Source organism: Canis lupus, chromosome 5 (assembly GCF_048164855.1).
Source record: "Canis lupus baileyi chromosome 5, mCanLup2.hap1, whole genome shotgun sequence".
In the NCBI taxonomy this organism is placed as follows: Eukaryota; Metazoa; Chordata; class Mammalia; order Carnivora; family Canidae; genus Canis; species Canis lupus.
The window spans coordinates 19,797,689-19,810,294 of NC_132842.1; the positions used below are offsets into that span (position 1 = coordinate 19,797,689).

Consider the following 12,606-nt stretch of genomic DNA (forward strand, 5'->3'; position numbering starts at 1 on the left):
TTTCTAACTGGTATTTTTAAACCAAATAAATGCAAAGCATAAACTATTATCAATTTTAAGTTCTCATTATTTAAACCTTCATAAGGCTAATAAAAGATAACAAAAATATATACGTTGTAATAAGGGCAGCTTTTTTTCATTTCAGCATTTGTTGATTTTTACAGCTCAAAAGGATACTAGAGACTATGTAATTGATGATACAGCATGAAGGATATCAAGATAAATAATACATTTGCCATTGGTAAACAGAAATCTATCAAAAAACAAAGAGAAAAATACAATATGACTTAGGGAAACGTCTACCAGTTAAACTAGATAGTTAGTTTAACTGGTAGTTTCCATTTCAAATTGGAATGAAAAAGATTATAGTCTGATTCACAATATATTAAAATTTTTTTAATGTAAAGTATGAATTCCAGTTTTAAAATTATTTTTTGAGAGCAACATACTTTAAACTCAGGATAACACAACACTAGGTTGACAAACTGAAGTTGAAGATGACGCTCTAAGTTTGAACCTCTGACTTTAGTCACCATTAAGATTACTTGCCACAGATGGAATCATCTGTCAGAAAGGAAAGGAACAAGCTACCTGATTACAAGGGTCTTAGAAAATACACATTAAATTTTCATTTTTAGTGTGAAACACGTTAAGTCAATTCATTTAATATAATGCTGACCTCAATTTTTTCTGTTGTTTAGTATTAATTAACAGTATAGCACAAGTAGGGAAATTATAAATAAGATTAAAATGTCAGTGGAAAACGTATTTCATGTAGGTCAAAAAGAAAGCCTGCATTCAAAAATACTCCTGAATAGGAAGCCAAAATAATTCCACCAGAACTTTGAGAGGAGCCCCAAAAAGTCCAGTTTCAAAGATAAGAATAAATAAATATACAAACTATTAAGCAAAACCAGGAATATAGAATACTTTGAAACATCTGCTTACAACCATTTTAATGAACAATTAAAGGATACAATGTGTTAAAGACATATTGAAAAGACTAAGAGTGGGAAAAGACAGATGAATCAAATTTTGTTTATATCCTAAATAATTACAAGAGACTTTGAAAATGTAGTGTAATTCATCTTTTCTTTCCAGTTTAAAAATTTCTATCCATTGCCTCTATCTTTGGTGTCACTGCCACCAATAAACACAGTATACAGCTTAGAAATCTAATTACTATCTTCAACTAGGAAAAAGTAAATCAACATTACTCCTTTAAAAATGAGATATAAAGAATGTGATCCTACTTAATTTTGTCTCATGGTCCCACAATATTCTGAAATATCATGCCAAAATGTAAAAGTTTAAAAGGGAACGTCATCATTTGCTATAATTAAACCAAAAATTTAGCTACTGTACGCTGGTGTGATGACAGCTAGTAGTATGCAGAGGCTACAGAAAGACATAAAATACATATGTTTAGCTCACAATTAGTCAAAGGAAGGTTCACTTTAATGTGAAACTGAAGCATGGACAACATAATGCCTTCATGTAAATATGCTACAGCTTTGTTCTCTTGCAGTTTAAAGGGATGGTGTAATTATCTTAAATTTACACAAAACATTATGAAACATGGTAGTTGTTCATGATTAAAATAAAATAGCAATGTAAATTAATTTAACAGTGTTAAATATATTCACATGATCACCATTGTGATTCAAAATGGCCACTAATGGAGTTACACAGCAATATATGTACATAACATTTGCCACAACAGTTTTTGTTAAGTTTGACTTTTTGCAGACCAGGTAATTTCATGAGACAAATAATCTTGTATCATTCTTTCATATTATGAAAGGAATTAAATGTTGTAAGTAGTTTCATTCCTCTAGGGGAGGGGGAAGGAAGAACCTCTAAAAAGTCAGTGCAAATTGAAGAGAGTTCTACCTTCTTGAATATTTGAACTTGTAGACCAAGATAAGATTCCTATAAGCTGAGGATAAACAAACCTTAAGATATTAAAGAATCTCATAACATTGTCAGCGGCATTTAGCGGGTATTTGCCACACAGAGGAATCCCAAGTCCTATAGCAGAGCCTTCTGAGAATATTGTTGCTGTGGCTGAGGTGGCTGTTGACTGCCTCCTGGCTGAGGCAGTGTTGATGATGTTAAATTATAGTTTGGCACCTGGGACATATTAGTTCCTGCATTCTGGTATATAGTGACATCCGCAGTAGCAGCAGCAGCAGCAGGAGGAGGACTATATACTGAAGCCTGGGTGGGATATGTATTTCCTTGAACGGAACTGACCATTGTGCTGTGGAGGGGGGGAAAAACACTCGATTAGATCAATACTGACTTATATAGCCATTTAGAGATAAATAGGAAAGCCATTCATTAAACATTCATTCATTCATTCATTCAGTCCAGACCATAAATATTTATTAAATACCTATAAGAGCCAAACCCAAACATCACTAATTTAGGCACTGGGAGATCATAAAGAAAGAAGTGAAAAGAGTCCTTATTGTCAGGGAGCTTAAATTCCAGTAGGAGAAAAAAGATAAATTTATAATAGGTTAAGTTGTCATAAGTGATACGAAGAAAATGAAATCACAGTAGGAAGACCAGGAGCACATGGGACAAGAGATTCTAGTTCATGAGCAGTGGTAAGGGAAGGCCTCTCAGATAAGACAACATTTAAAAGACAGCTGAAAATCATGAAAGGAGTCATATTGATTATCAGGGGAAAGGGGTCAGTGTATCAGGCAAAGAGAACAGTAAATACAGAAGCCTTTGAGGGGAGAAAATGCCAGGCATGTTCAAGGAACAGAAGAGAGGCCATGATGGAAGCAAGAGCAAGCAAAGGGGAGGAGACCATAATATCAAGTGGCAGAAGGAGGAGGAGAGCCTTAGACTATGTAGTGCCTTGTAGACCATAACAAGGATTTGGGCTTATATCTGAGTGAGATGAAGATACTGAATAGCTGGTTTTGGACAGAAGACGGATATAATTTGACTTTGGTTTTAACAGACTCACTTTGGGCCAATGAGAGATACAAGGATACCTGAAAGGAGGCTACTGAAATTGTCCAGATAAGAGATGACAGGTAATTAGAGCCATGGTGGACATGGTAAAGAGGGGAGGAAAGGGTCAGATTCTGAAGGCAGTGCCATCAAAATTTGCTCATGGGAAGTAGTTAAGTGCCTGAAGTTTTAGAACTGAGTACCTTGGAGAGAAGCCATTCACTAAAAAGGAAGACTGCACATAAGGACTACAGTAGATCTGGGGAGGGAAAATCAAAGTGCAGTCATAGACGCATTAAGTGAGAGACCTAGGAGAGTCACAAAAGATAACAGGCCTAGAGTCCAACTGAGAGGTCAAGACTAGAAATACGCATTAAGGAGTCAGCACACACCCAGTATTCAGAGTCATGGACCTAAATGAGATCCTCTGGGAAGTGACTACAATCAGAGAAATAAGTAGTTCTTATTTAAACCCTAGACTAGAAATAAGATAAAGAGGCACCAGGCAAAAACTCACAATTTACCCAATACTCTCTTACATATCGCTGCTCTGCCCTAGTTCTCCAGCTTGTCACCCATATGCAGTCATTAGTTAATCTCCTTTAGGATTTAGGATTAACTTTTTCCCCATCTCTTATCATTTTGTCCTGCAATTAGACAATCATTTGTTGTCTAATATACACAATCTGCCAGCTGCTTCTTTAAAAAAAAAAAAAAGAAAAAAAAAAAAGAAAAAAAAAAGATTTATTTATTCATGAGAGACACACAGAAACAGAAAGAGAGAGAGGCAGAGACATAGGCAGAGGAAGAAGCAGGCTCTTCGAAGGAGCCCGGGATCACAACCTGAGCCGAAGGCAGACACCTAACCGCTGAACCACCCAGATGTCCCACTCTGCCAGCTTCTTACCTAGCCTCTAAAAATTCATCTATACTACTGCCATTTATAGCCCTTTAATAACAAGCTTTCCCAGACAAGACCCAACCTCTTTAGCATATCTATATATAGAATCATTCATTATCCTTGCCAGTAACTCCGAGGGTATCTCTCCTCTGTTCCACCACAAGACTTTAATCCTCTAGTAAGAGTGCACTGTTTGGTAATGTCCAAAAACATGCCATGTGTTTTCACAATTCCTCAGTTTATTCATTCCATGAGTACCAAGCCATTTCATACTACCAACTCTTTACTAATGATAGAAAAATCTTTCTTTATTCCTCCAGGCTAAGAATAACATAGCTTGAACATATTTTCTTGTAAATCTTCCCTGAACCACAAGGTTCACCTACAAGTATCATGCTGCAAGTACCTCTATTTGTAATTTGTTATAATTACATATTTGTGTCTGCCTCTACCAACCATAACCAGTAAGCACTTTGAGGCTAAGAAATTCAATGGTCAGCTAGTATTTGACCACGGGGCCAAGACTACCCAATGAAAAAAGGACAGCCTCTTCCATAAATGATGCTGAGAGAACTGGATAACCATGTGCAGAAAAATTAAATTGGACATCGGTCTTATACCATTCACAAAAATGACCTTGAAATGGATTAAAGACTTATATTGAAGACCTGAAACTCCTAGAAGAAAACAGAGAAAAAGCTGTTTGACATTGGTCTTGGCAGCAATTTCCTGGATATAACAGCAAAAGCACAAGAAACAAAAATGATGTTAGCTTGATGTAGTCAAACTAAAATGCAGTGCAAAAGACACAATCAACAAAATGAAAAGGCAACCTACAGAATGGGAGAAAATGGTTTTAAATCATATACCTAATAAGAAGTTAATACCCACTATATAAAGAACTCATATAACTCAACACCAAAAAAACTAACAACTTGATTAAAAAATGAGCAGAGGAAATGAATATATAGTTTCCCAAAGAAGACAGAAAATGAGCAGTAGGTACATGAACAGTGTTCAGTATTACTCATCATCAGGGAAATGGAAATGAAAACCATAATGAGATATCACTTCACACCTGTTAAAGTAGCTATGGGAAAAGAGAATCCTTGAGCAGTGTTGCTGGGAATGTAAACTGGTGTAGCTGCTATAGAGAACAGTATGAAGGTTCCCCCCAGAATTAAAAATAGAACTACCATATGATACAATAGTCCCATGTCTGGATATATATCCAAAGGAATGGAAATCAGGACCTCATAGAGATATCTGCCCTTCCATTTTCACTGCAGCAATGGCTCACAATAGCCAAGATATGAAAACAACCTAAATGTTTACCATTGCATGAATAAAGATGTGGGGTACGCGCGCGCGCGCGCGCATACACACACACACACACACACACACACACACACACACACACACACACACAATGAAACATTATCAGCCAGGACAAAGAAAGTAATCCTGTCACTTGTTACAACTTGGATGAGACAGGAGAACATTATGCTAAGTGAAATAAGATACAGAAAGACAAATACCATATGATCTCACTTAAATGGTTACCAGGGCATGGGGGTTGCAGAAAATGGGGAAATACTGAACAAAGGGTACACATCTTCATTTATAAGATGACCAAGTTTGGGGACCTAATATAAAGCATGGTAGTTCTAGCTAATAATACTGTATCATATACATGAATGAATGCTGCTAAGGGTTAATCTTAAATGTTCTCATCACACACACACACAAACACACACACACACTACACACACACATAAATTGTAACTAATGGAGGGGATGAAGGTGGTAGCAAATACTATGGTGGAGTGGTAATCATTTTATAATATATAAATATACCAAATCAATAAACTGTATACCTCAAACTTACACAATTTTTTTTTAATGTCAGTTGTATCTCAATAAAACTGGAAAACACTCTTAAGTCATAATGGCACAGATGAAATGTTCAGTAAACATCTGTTTAACAGAAATAAATTGAAATAAGAAACCAGTACATAGCTCTGCTCATCTTAATACTATCACTGTCATCACTGCTACAGGCAGGTTTAGGAAACTGCATCTAGTACCACTTTACTAAATTATAAGATTGTCCCAGGGTGACAGAACTCTGGACAAATGATAACCCTAAAACCAAAATTATATGTAAATGATTAAGAAATGGCCATCTAGGTATGAACTGAGGGACACTTAAAAGCCTGCCTACCAAAAATAGAAATAAAAATTATTCCTCATTGACTGTCATCTGTAATTAAAAAGCTTAAGTCAAATATGTAGTACTTCTCTATCAAGCATACTTCCAAACTCAATTCTTGCTCCTCTCAATTTTGTTATCCTACATTTACTTTGTTATCAATTTTCTCATTTAAACACGTAACTCTAATTTTTATGTATTTATAAATATATGTTATATATGTATTTGTGTATGCATATATCTTTTTAAAACTATATAATATAAATAGTAAAATATAAATATGAATAATACATATGTATATTTAAAAACTTCCTTAAAGCCTTTGTGAAGCCTTTGCAAGGAATTTAAAAAATATATCTCGTTGGCTTAATAGAGCACTTGAAATTCCCATCAATATTTGAACATTTATTTATCAAATACCCACTGAGTTTCCAGCAGGTATAAAACTGTGCTATACAGCATGCACACAAAGGTTAAAGAGATCTAGCACTAGCTCTCAATATATAATAGATCAGGGGGGATATAAACAAGTAAAAAAGTGAAAGGCAGGAGGTATGCTGGGGTCCTGTGACAGCAACAAAAGAGGAACAGTGTTGGGAGAGGCAGGAAAGGGGAAACAGGTGCTCTAGTAAAGATGAAGGTCAACTAAGAATAAGAATAGGAATCTGCCAGGTAAAGAGGGCTAAATATTTCAAGGAAATACTCTACAAAAGGCACCTATTGAAATATACATGTGTTTCTTAAGAGATGATATTGATAGCTACAGTGTATCAGTGGAATCAGGGCCCGGAATACAGAGCAGGACCCTACACCAGGATTTCACATCTTCACTGCAGAAGCAGATACAGCAACCCACATCAAAAAAGCAAGAGGATGCTTCAGCGCTATAGCATAACACAGTTTAAGCACCTGCCGATAAATTATCTCTATGGGCCTGACCTAAGAATGGTTTCCAAGCAAGCTCTAGGAACAAGGATGCTACAGCAGTATATAACACAGTAACAACAGACTAGCTGGGAAAGAGGTAGCATTTCTAGCTAATAATAAAGTATCTATGCACATTCTCAACAATGCCTACCTGCTTTGTATCTAGTTTTTAAAAAGCATGTTATTTCCCACCAATCTGCTTATTTTCCATATAAGTGTATTCGTTTTCATCAAATTTCAACTTAAAATTTTAAAAAGTCCTAGAAGAGAAAAAGCTATTATACCTAACTTTTTATCCCTATGCTATACAACCCAGTAGAAAATGACCTGTTTTTTGGTGCCTATAATAGGCTTCATTACCCTTCTTCTTAATGTCATTTAGGAATATTAGATGTGACCACAAAATGATGTGTGAAAATCCCCAAGAATCCCCAGTGTGACTTTTCTGAAAATGAATAATACAACAATGATGGCAATATGTTGGCATTTCTGGACAACTTCAACACTGATGGATAGGTTTATACAAATTGTGCCTATGTACACAGGCACAGGCCTGTGAACATACAAAATACTTCTGTTGTGAGTCAGAATATCATGACGTCTAGAATGACACACTGCTGACTTCCTAATGTCTATCTTTTCTTCACTTCAAAAGAAAGACTTTGGTTTAGGGCCCTACTGAAGCAGAAGAAACACTTCTATAATTAGACATTTTATCATATATAATCATTAACTATGTGCTAGGAGGCATTATAAGTAAAGAGCCAAAATATGGGTCTGTCATGTCATACTCAGCTACCTGATGCATGAACTATACAGGCATACGGCTTCTTGTACCTCCTTTCAAAGGTTTATCTTGTTATAATATACTAAATTCTGACACAGGGCAAAAAGAAGGAAATGTCTGTCTTACAAGCCATCCCAGAACTATAAATTCTAAAACAATAATGATAAAAACATTTAGATTTTATATGAAGTTTGTGGAGGATAAATTATAGTTATCAAATTTAAGTTTCATTTAAGTCCTTGAAGTAGCATCATATACTCAAACAAAAAAAGATTAAGGGCTGGGCTCAAGATGGCCCTAAAGTCACTCCATTTCATGAATGTAACAAATACACAACTACATATGAAACAATTTACTCTGAAAAAGATCAGAAAACTGGAAAAACAGAACCTGTGCAACAAAGGACAAAAACCATTGAGACAGGCAGGAGAGGCAGACCATGTGGACAAAAAAAAAAAAACCCATCCCAGGCACTTTGATCTACAATTGAGAGAGATCTCAAATATATATACATTTTCCCTGAGGAGAAATTAACCTTTAGATCCTGCATGAGGGGAGTCCCCAAAATGTTGGGCTTTGAAAACCTACGGCACTTCTATCCAGGAAAAACACAGACTATAGGGCACAAAGAACTTGTTCTTAAAGGTCTAGTCATGCAGACTCACTCAAAATCCAGCACTACAATACCAATTTGAAAAGTGCCTAGACCATATGTAAACAAGAACCACTTACTAATCTTGAAGTGCCTGCCAGAGAAGCAGGAAACTGCTGGGATTTTCTTCAGGAACACAGATACTGGTATGAGCCATATTAGTGACCTCACTGTACCTTGCCAATGTCTGTGTTAGCAAGTACCATGTTGGAACTATCCTTTTAACCTGCTAGAGCCAGTAGTCATGTCCAGTGGAGAACTCTGCCCACAACCACAGCACAACCATGAGGAACCATCATGCCAGGACAACAGCCCCACCTACCACCCTGACACAGCACATCTGTGATGCACAGCCCAATCAGGCACCAGCCCCACCCACCTCCACACCCCAGACTGGGCCCTGACACAGCAGAGAAGCATGTATAATCTACATAGGGGACATCCTATGAGCATCTAGCTCTGCTCAGACGGGATTATGCTTCTGTCTTCTATATGCTATTTACTACACAAGGTCACTCCTTCAAGATCAACACAGGTAGTTAATTTACCTAATACAAAGAAATGAACAGTTAGGCCAAAAGAAGAAACAGAGGAATATGTTCCAATGAAATAACATGGAAAAATACCAGAAAAAGACATTAATGAAAGAGCAATAAGCAATCTGACAGAATTAAAGTAATGGTCATAAAGAAGTTCATCACACCCAGAAGAATGGGTGAACAGTGATATATTCAACAGAGAGATAGAAAATATAAGAAAGTACCCAACAAAAGTTACAGAAATGAAAAATACAATAACTGAACTGAAAAATATACTGGAGAGGTACAACAGCAGGCTGGGTGAATCCAAAATTGGAATACAAAACAATGAGAATTCATCCAGAAGGAATAGAAAAAAAGAATGAAAAGAAAACCTTTAGTAAAATACCAAGAATAGCATTCTCATTATGGGGTCCCATAAAGAGGAGACAGAAAGAAAATACCAAAAAACTTATTTGAAAAAAGAATAGCTGAAAATTTCCCTAATCTGGAGAATGAAATGAACACACAGGTCCAAGAAGCTTAAGAGAGTTCCCAAGAATATGAACCCAAAAGATCTACACCAGGACACGTTATAATTAAAATGGTGAAAGTGAAAGATAAAGAGAAAATCCTAAAAGCAACAAGAGAAAAAAAAGTTATTTCATACAAGAGAACCCCCCATAAGGCTATCAGCAGATTTTTCAGCAGAAACAGCGGAACAGAAGACAGTATTCATAGGGCTAAGAGAAAAAACACTACAATCAAGAATTCTCTACCCAGCAAGATTATCATTCAGAATCGGAGAGATGAAAAGTTTTCTAGATAAGCAAAAGCTAAAGAAATTCATCACCACTAAACTTGGTTTCACAAGAAATGTTAAGGAGATGACTTTAACCTGAAAAGAAATGGCACTAATAAGAAGAAAACATACAAAAGTAAAAATCTCATTGGAAAAAGTAAATATAGAGTAAAGGTAGAAAAAATCACTTATACAAGTAGGAAGATTAAAATACAAAAATAGGGGATGCCGGAGTGGCTCAGCAGTTGAGCGCCTGCCTTTTTTGACTCAGGGAGTGATCCTGGAATCCTGGGATCAAGTCCCACATCGGGCTCTTTGCATGCAGCCTGCTCCTCCTCTGCCTCTGTCTCTGCCTCTCTCTGTTTCTCATGAATAAATAAAATCTTTAAAAAAAATACAAAAATAGTAAAATTAACTATAACCGCAATAATTAGATAAACTCAAACCTTAGCTAGATGAACCAAGAGAAAGAGAAGGATCTAATAAACAAAATCAGAAATGAAAAGAGTTTTGACTGACACCACAAAAATACAAAGGATAAGCAGCAACTACTACTTGAAATGTAGAAAAAAATGGAAGTTACTTGAAACAATCTTCTACAAGTGAATCACAGAAAAACAGAAAATCGGAGTAGATCGATTAATAGTAGTAAAGATGGAATCAGCAATAAAAAACCTCTCAACAAACAGAAGTCTAAGACCAAACAGCTTCACTGATGAATTCTAGCAAACATAAAGAAAATTTAATACCTATACTTCTTCTCCAACTCTTCCAAAAAACTGAAAAGGAGAGAATACTTCCAAAAATCAATTTATGATGCCAGCCTTACCACCCCCCCATACCAAAACCAGATAAGGAAACCAACCACACACACACACACACACACACACACACTAATTACAAGCCTATCACTGATGAACACTGATGCAAAAATCCTCAGCAAAATATTAGCAAACCAAATTCATCAATATATTAAAAGGATCATATACTATGATACCAAGTGGTATTCATTCCAGAAATGCAAGTATGTCTCAATAACCACAAATCAAACAACATGATATACTACTTTAACAAAACTAAGGATAAAAATCACGATCATTTCAGGGGCACCCGAGTGGCTCTATGGGTTAAGGCCCAACTCCTGATTTCGGCTAAGGTCATGATCTCAGGGTCTTGGATCCAGCCCCAGCATGAAGCCTGCTTAAGATTCTATCACTCCCTTTATGCCTCCCATCAACACCCCCTCCCCCACTCAAAAAAAATTTTTTTTAATTGTATCATTTTCATAGATGCAGAAAAGCATTTGATGAAACACAGTATCCATACAGAGGGACCATTACTCGACATAAGAAAAGACATAATGACACAGCCACAGTAACACTATACCCAAAGGAAAAGGCTGAAGAAAGCTTTTCTTCTAAGGTCAGGAACAAGACAACGATGCCCACTCTAGCCACTTTTATTCAGCATACTATTGGAAGTCCTAGCCACAGCAATTAAGCCGAAAAATAAAAAGAAGGAAGGGAAAGGAAAGAAAAGAAAAGAAAAAAGAAAGGGAAAGGGAAAAGGAAAAGGAAAGGAAATGCATCCAAATGGGAAAGTAAGAAGTAAAACTATCATTAGCAGATGATGATAGGATACTATATGTAGATAAACCAAAAGACACCACCAAAAAATTGTTAGAATACATGAATCCAGTGGTCAAAGATGCTTGAAGATTTTGTAAACACACAAAATCAATATACAGAATTGTGGCATTTCTTATATACACTAATGACTTATTAGAAAGAGAAACTAAGAAAATAATCCTACTTATAGCTACATCAAAAAGAATAAGATACCTAGAAAAAAATTTAACCAAGAAGGTGAAAGACCTGTACAGAAAACTATAAGGCATGATGAAAGAAATTAAAGATGACACAAATAAATGGAAAAATATTCTGTGCTCACATGTTAGGAGAATTAATATTGTTAAATCTCCATACTATCCAAAGCCATCTACAGATTCATTACAACCTCTATTGAAATTCCAAGGGCATTTTTCACAGATCTAGAACAAACAGTTCTAAAATTTGTATGGAACCAAAAAAGATCCTGTATAGCCAAAGCAATCTTGAGAAACAACAACAAAGCTGGAGATATCGTGCTGCCTGATTTCAAACTATACTACAAAACTACAAAAACCAAAACAGTGCAGTATCAGTATAAAAAGAGACACAGAAATCAGTGGGACAGAACTGAAAGCTCAGAATTACGCCTATACACATGGACAATTAACTTACAACAAAAAAGCCAAGAACGTACACTGTAAAAAAGGATGCATCTTCAGTAAATGGTGCCAGCGATACTAGACAGCCAAATGCAAAAGAATGAAACTAGGCTACCAGCTTATACCATACACAAAAATTAATTCAAAACTGGGACGCTGGTGGCTCAGTGGTTGAGCATCTGCTTTTGGCTTGGGGCATGATCCTGGAGTCCAGGGATCCAATCCCGCATCAGGCTTCCTGGGTGGAGCCTGCTTCTCCCTCTGCCTATATCTCTGCCTCTTTCTCTCTGTCTCTCATCAATCAATAAATAAAATCTTAAAAAAAATGGATTAAAGACTTGAATATAAAACTTGATCACCATAAATTTCCTAGAAGTAAACACAGGAGTAATAAGCTCTTTGACATCAGTCTTAGCAATATCTCTGGGGATCTGGCTCTAAAGGCAAGTGAAATAAAAGAAAAAAATAAATGAATGGGATTATAACAAAATAAACAGCTTCTGCACAGAGGTAACCATCATTAAAATGAAAAGGTAAAAAAAAAAAAAAAGAAAAGGTAACCTAC

The 12,606-nt window shown here is 36.0% G+C and overlaps 1 protein-coding gene across 6 annotated transcripts in view; it reads right to left on the minus strand.

Moving 5' to 3' along the window:
- Positions 1–374: 374 nt before the first annotated feature.
- STAM (signal transducing adaptor molecule) overlaps positions 375–12,606 on the minus strand; it is an 81,135-nt gene continuing 68,903 nt past the window's right edge. For all 6 annotated transcript variants that reach the window (XM_072825658.1, XM_072825656.1, XM_072825654.1 and 3 more), the window contains one exon: positions 375–2,263. In XM_072825658.1, the coding sequence (XP_072681759.1) occupies positions 2,032–2,263 (232 nt within the window). In that variant the 3' untranslated portion in view covers positions 375–2,031. The remainder of the gene's footprint in view (positions 2,264–12,606) is intronic.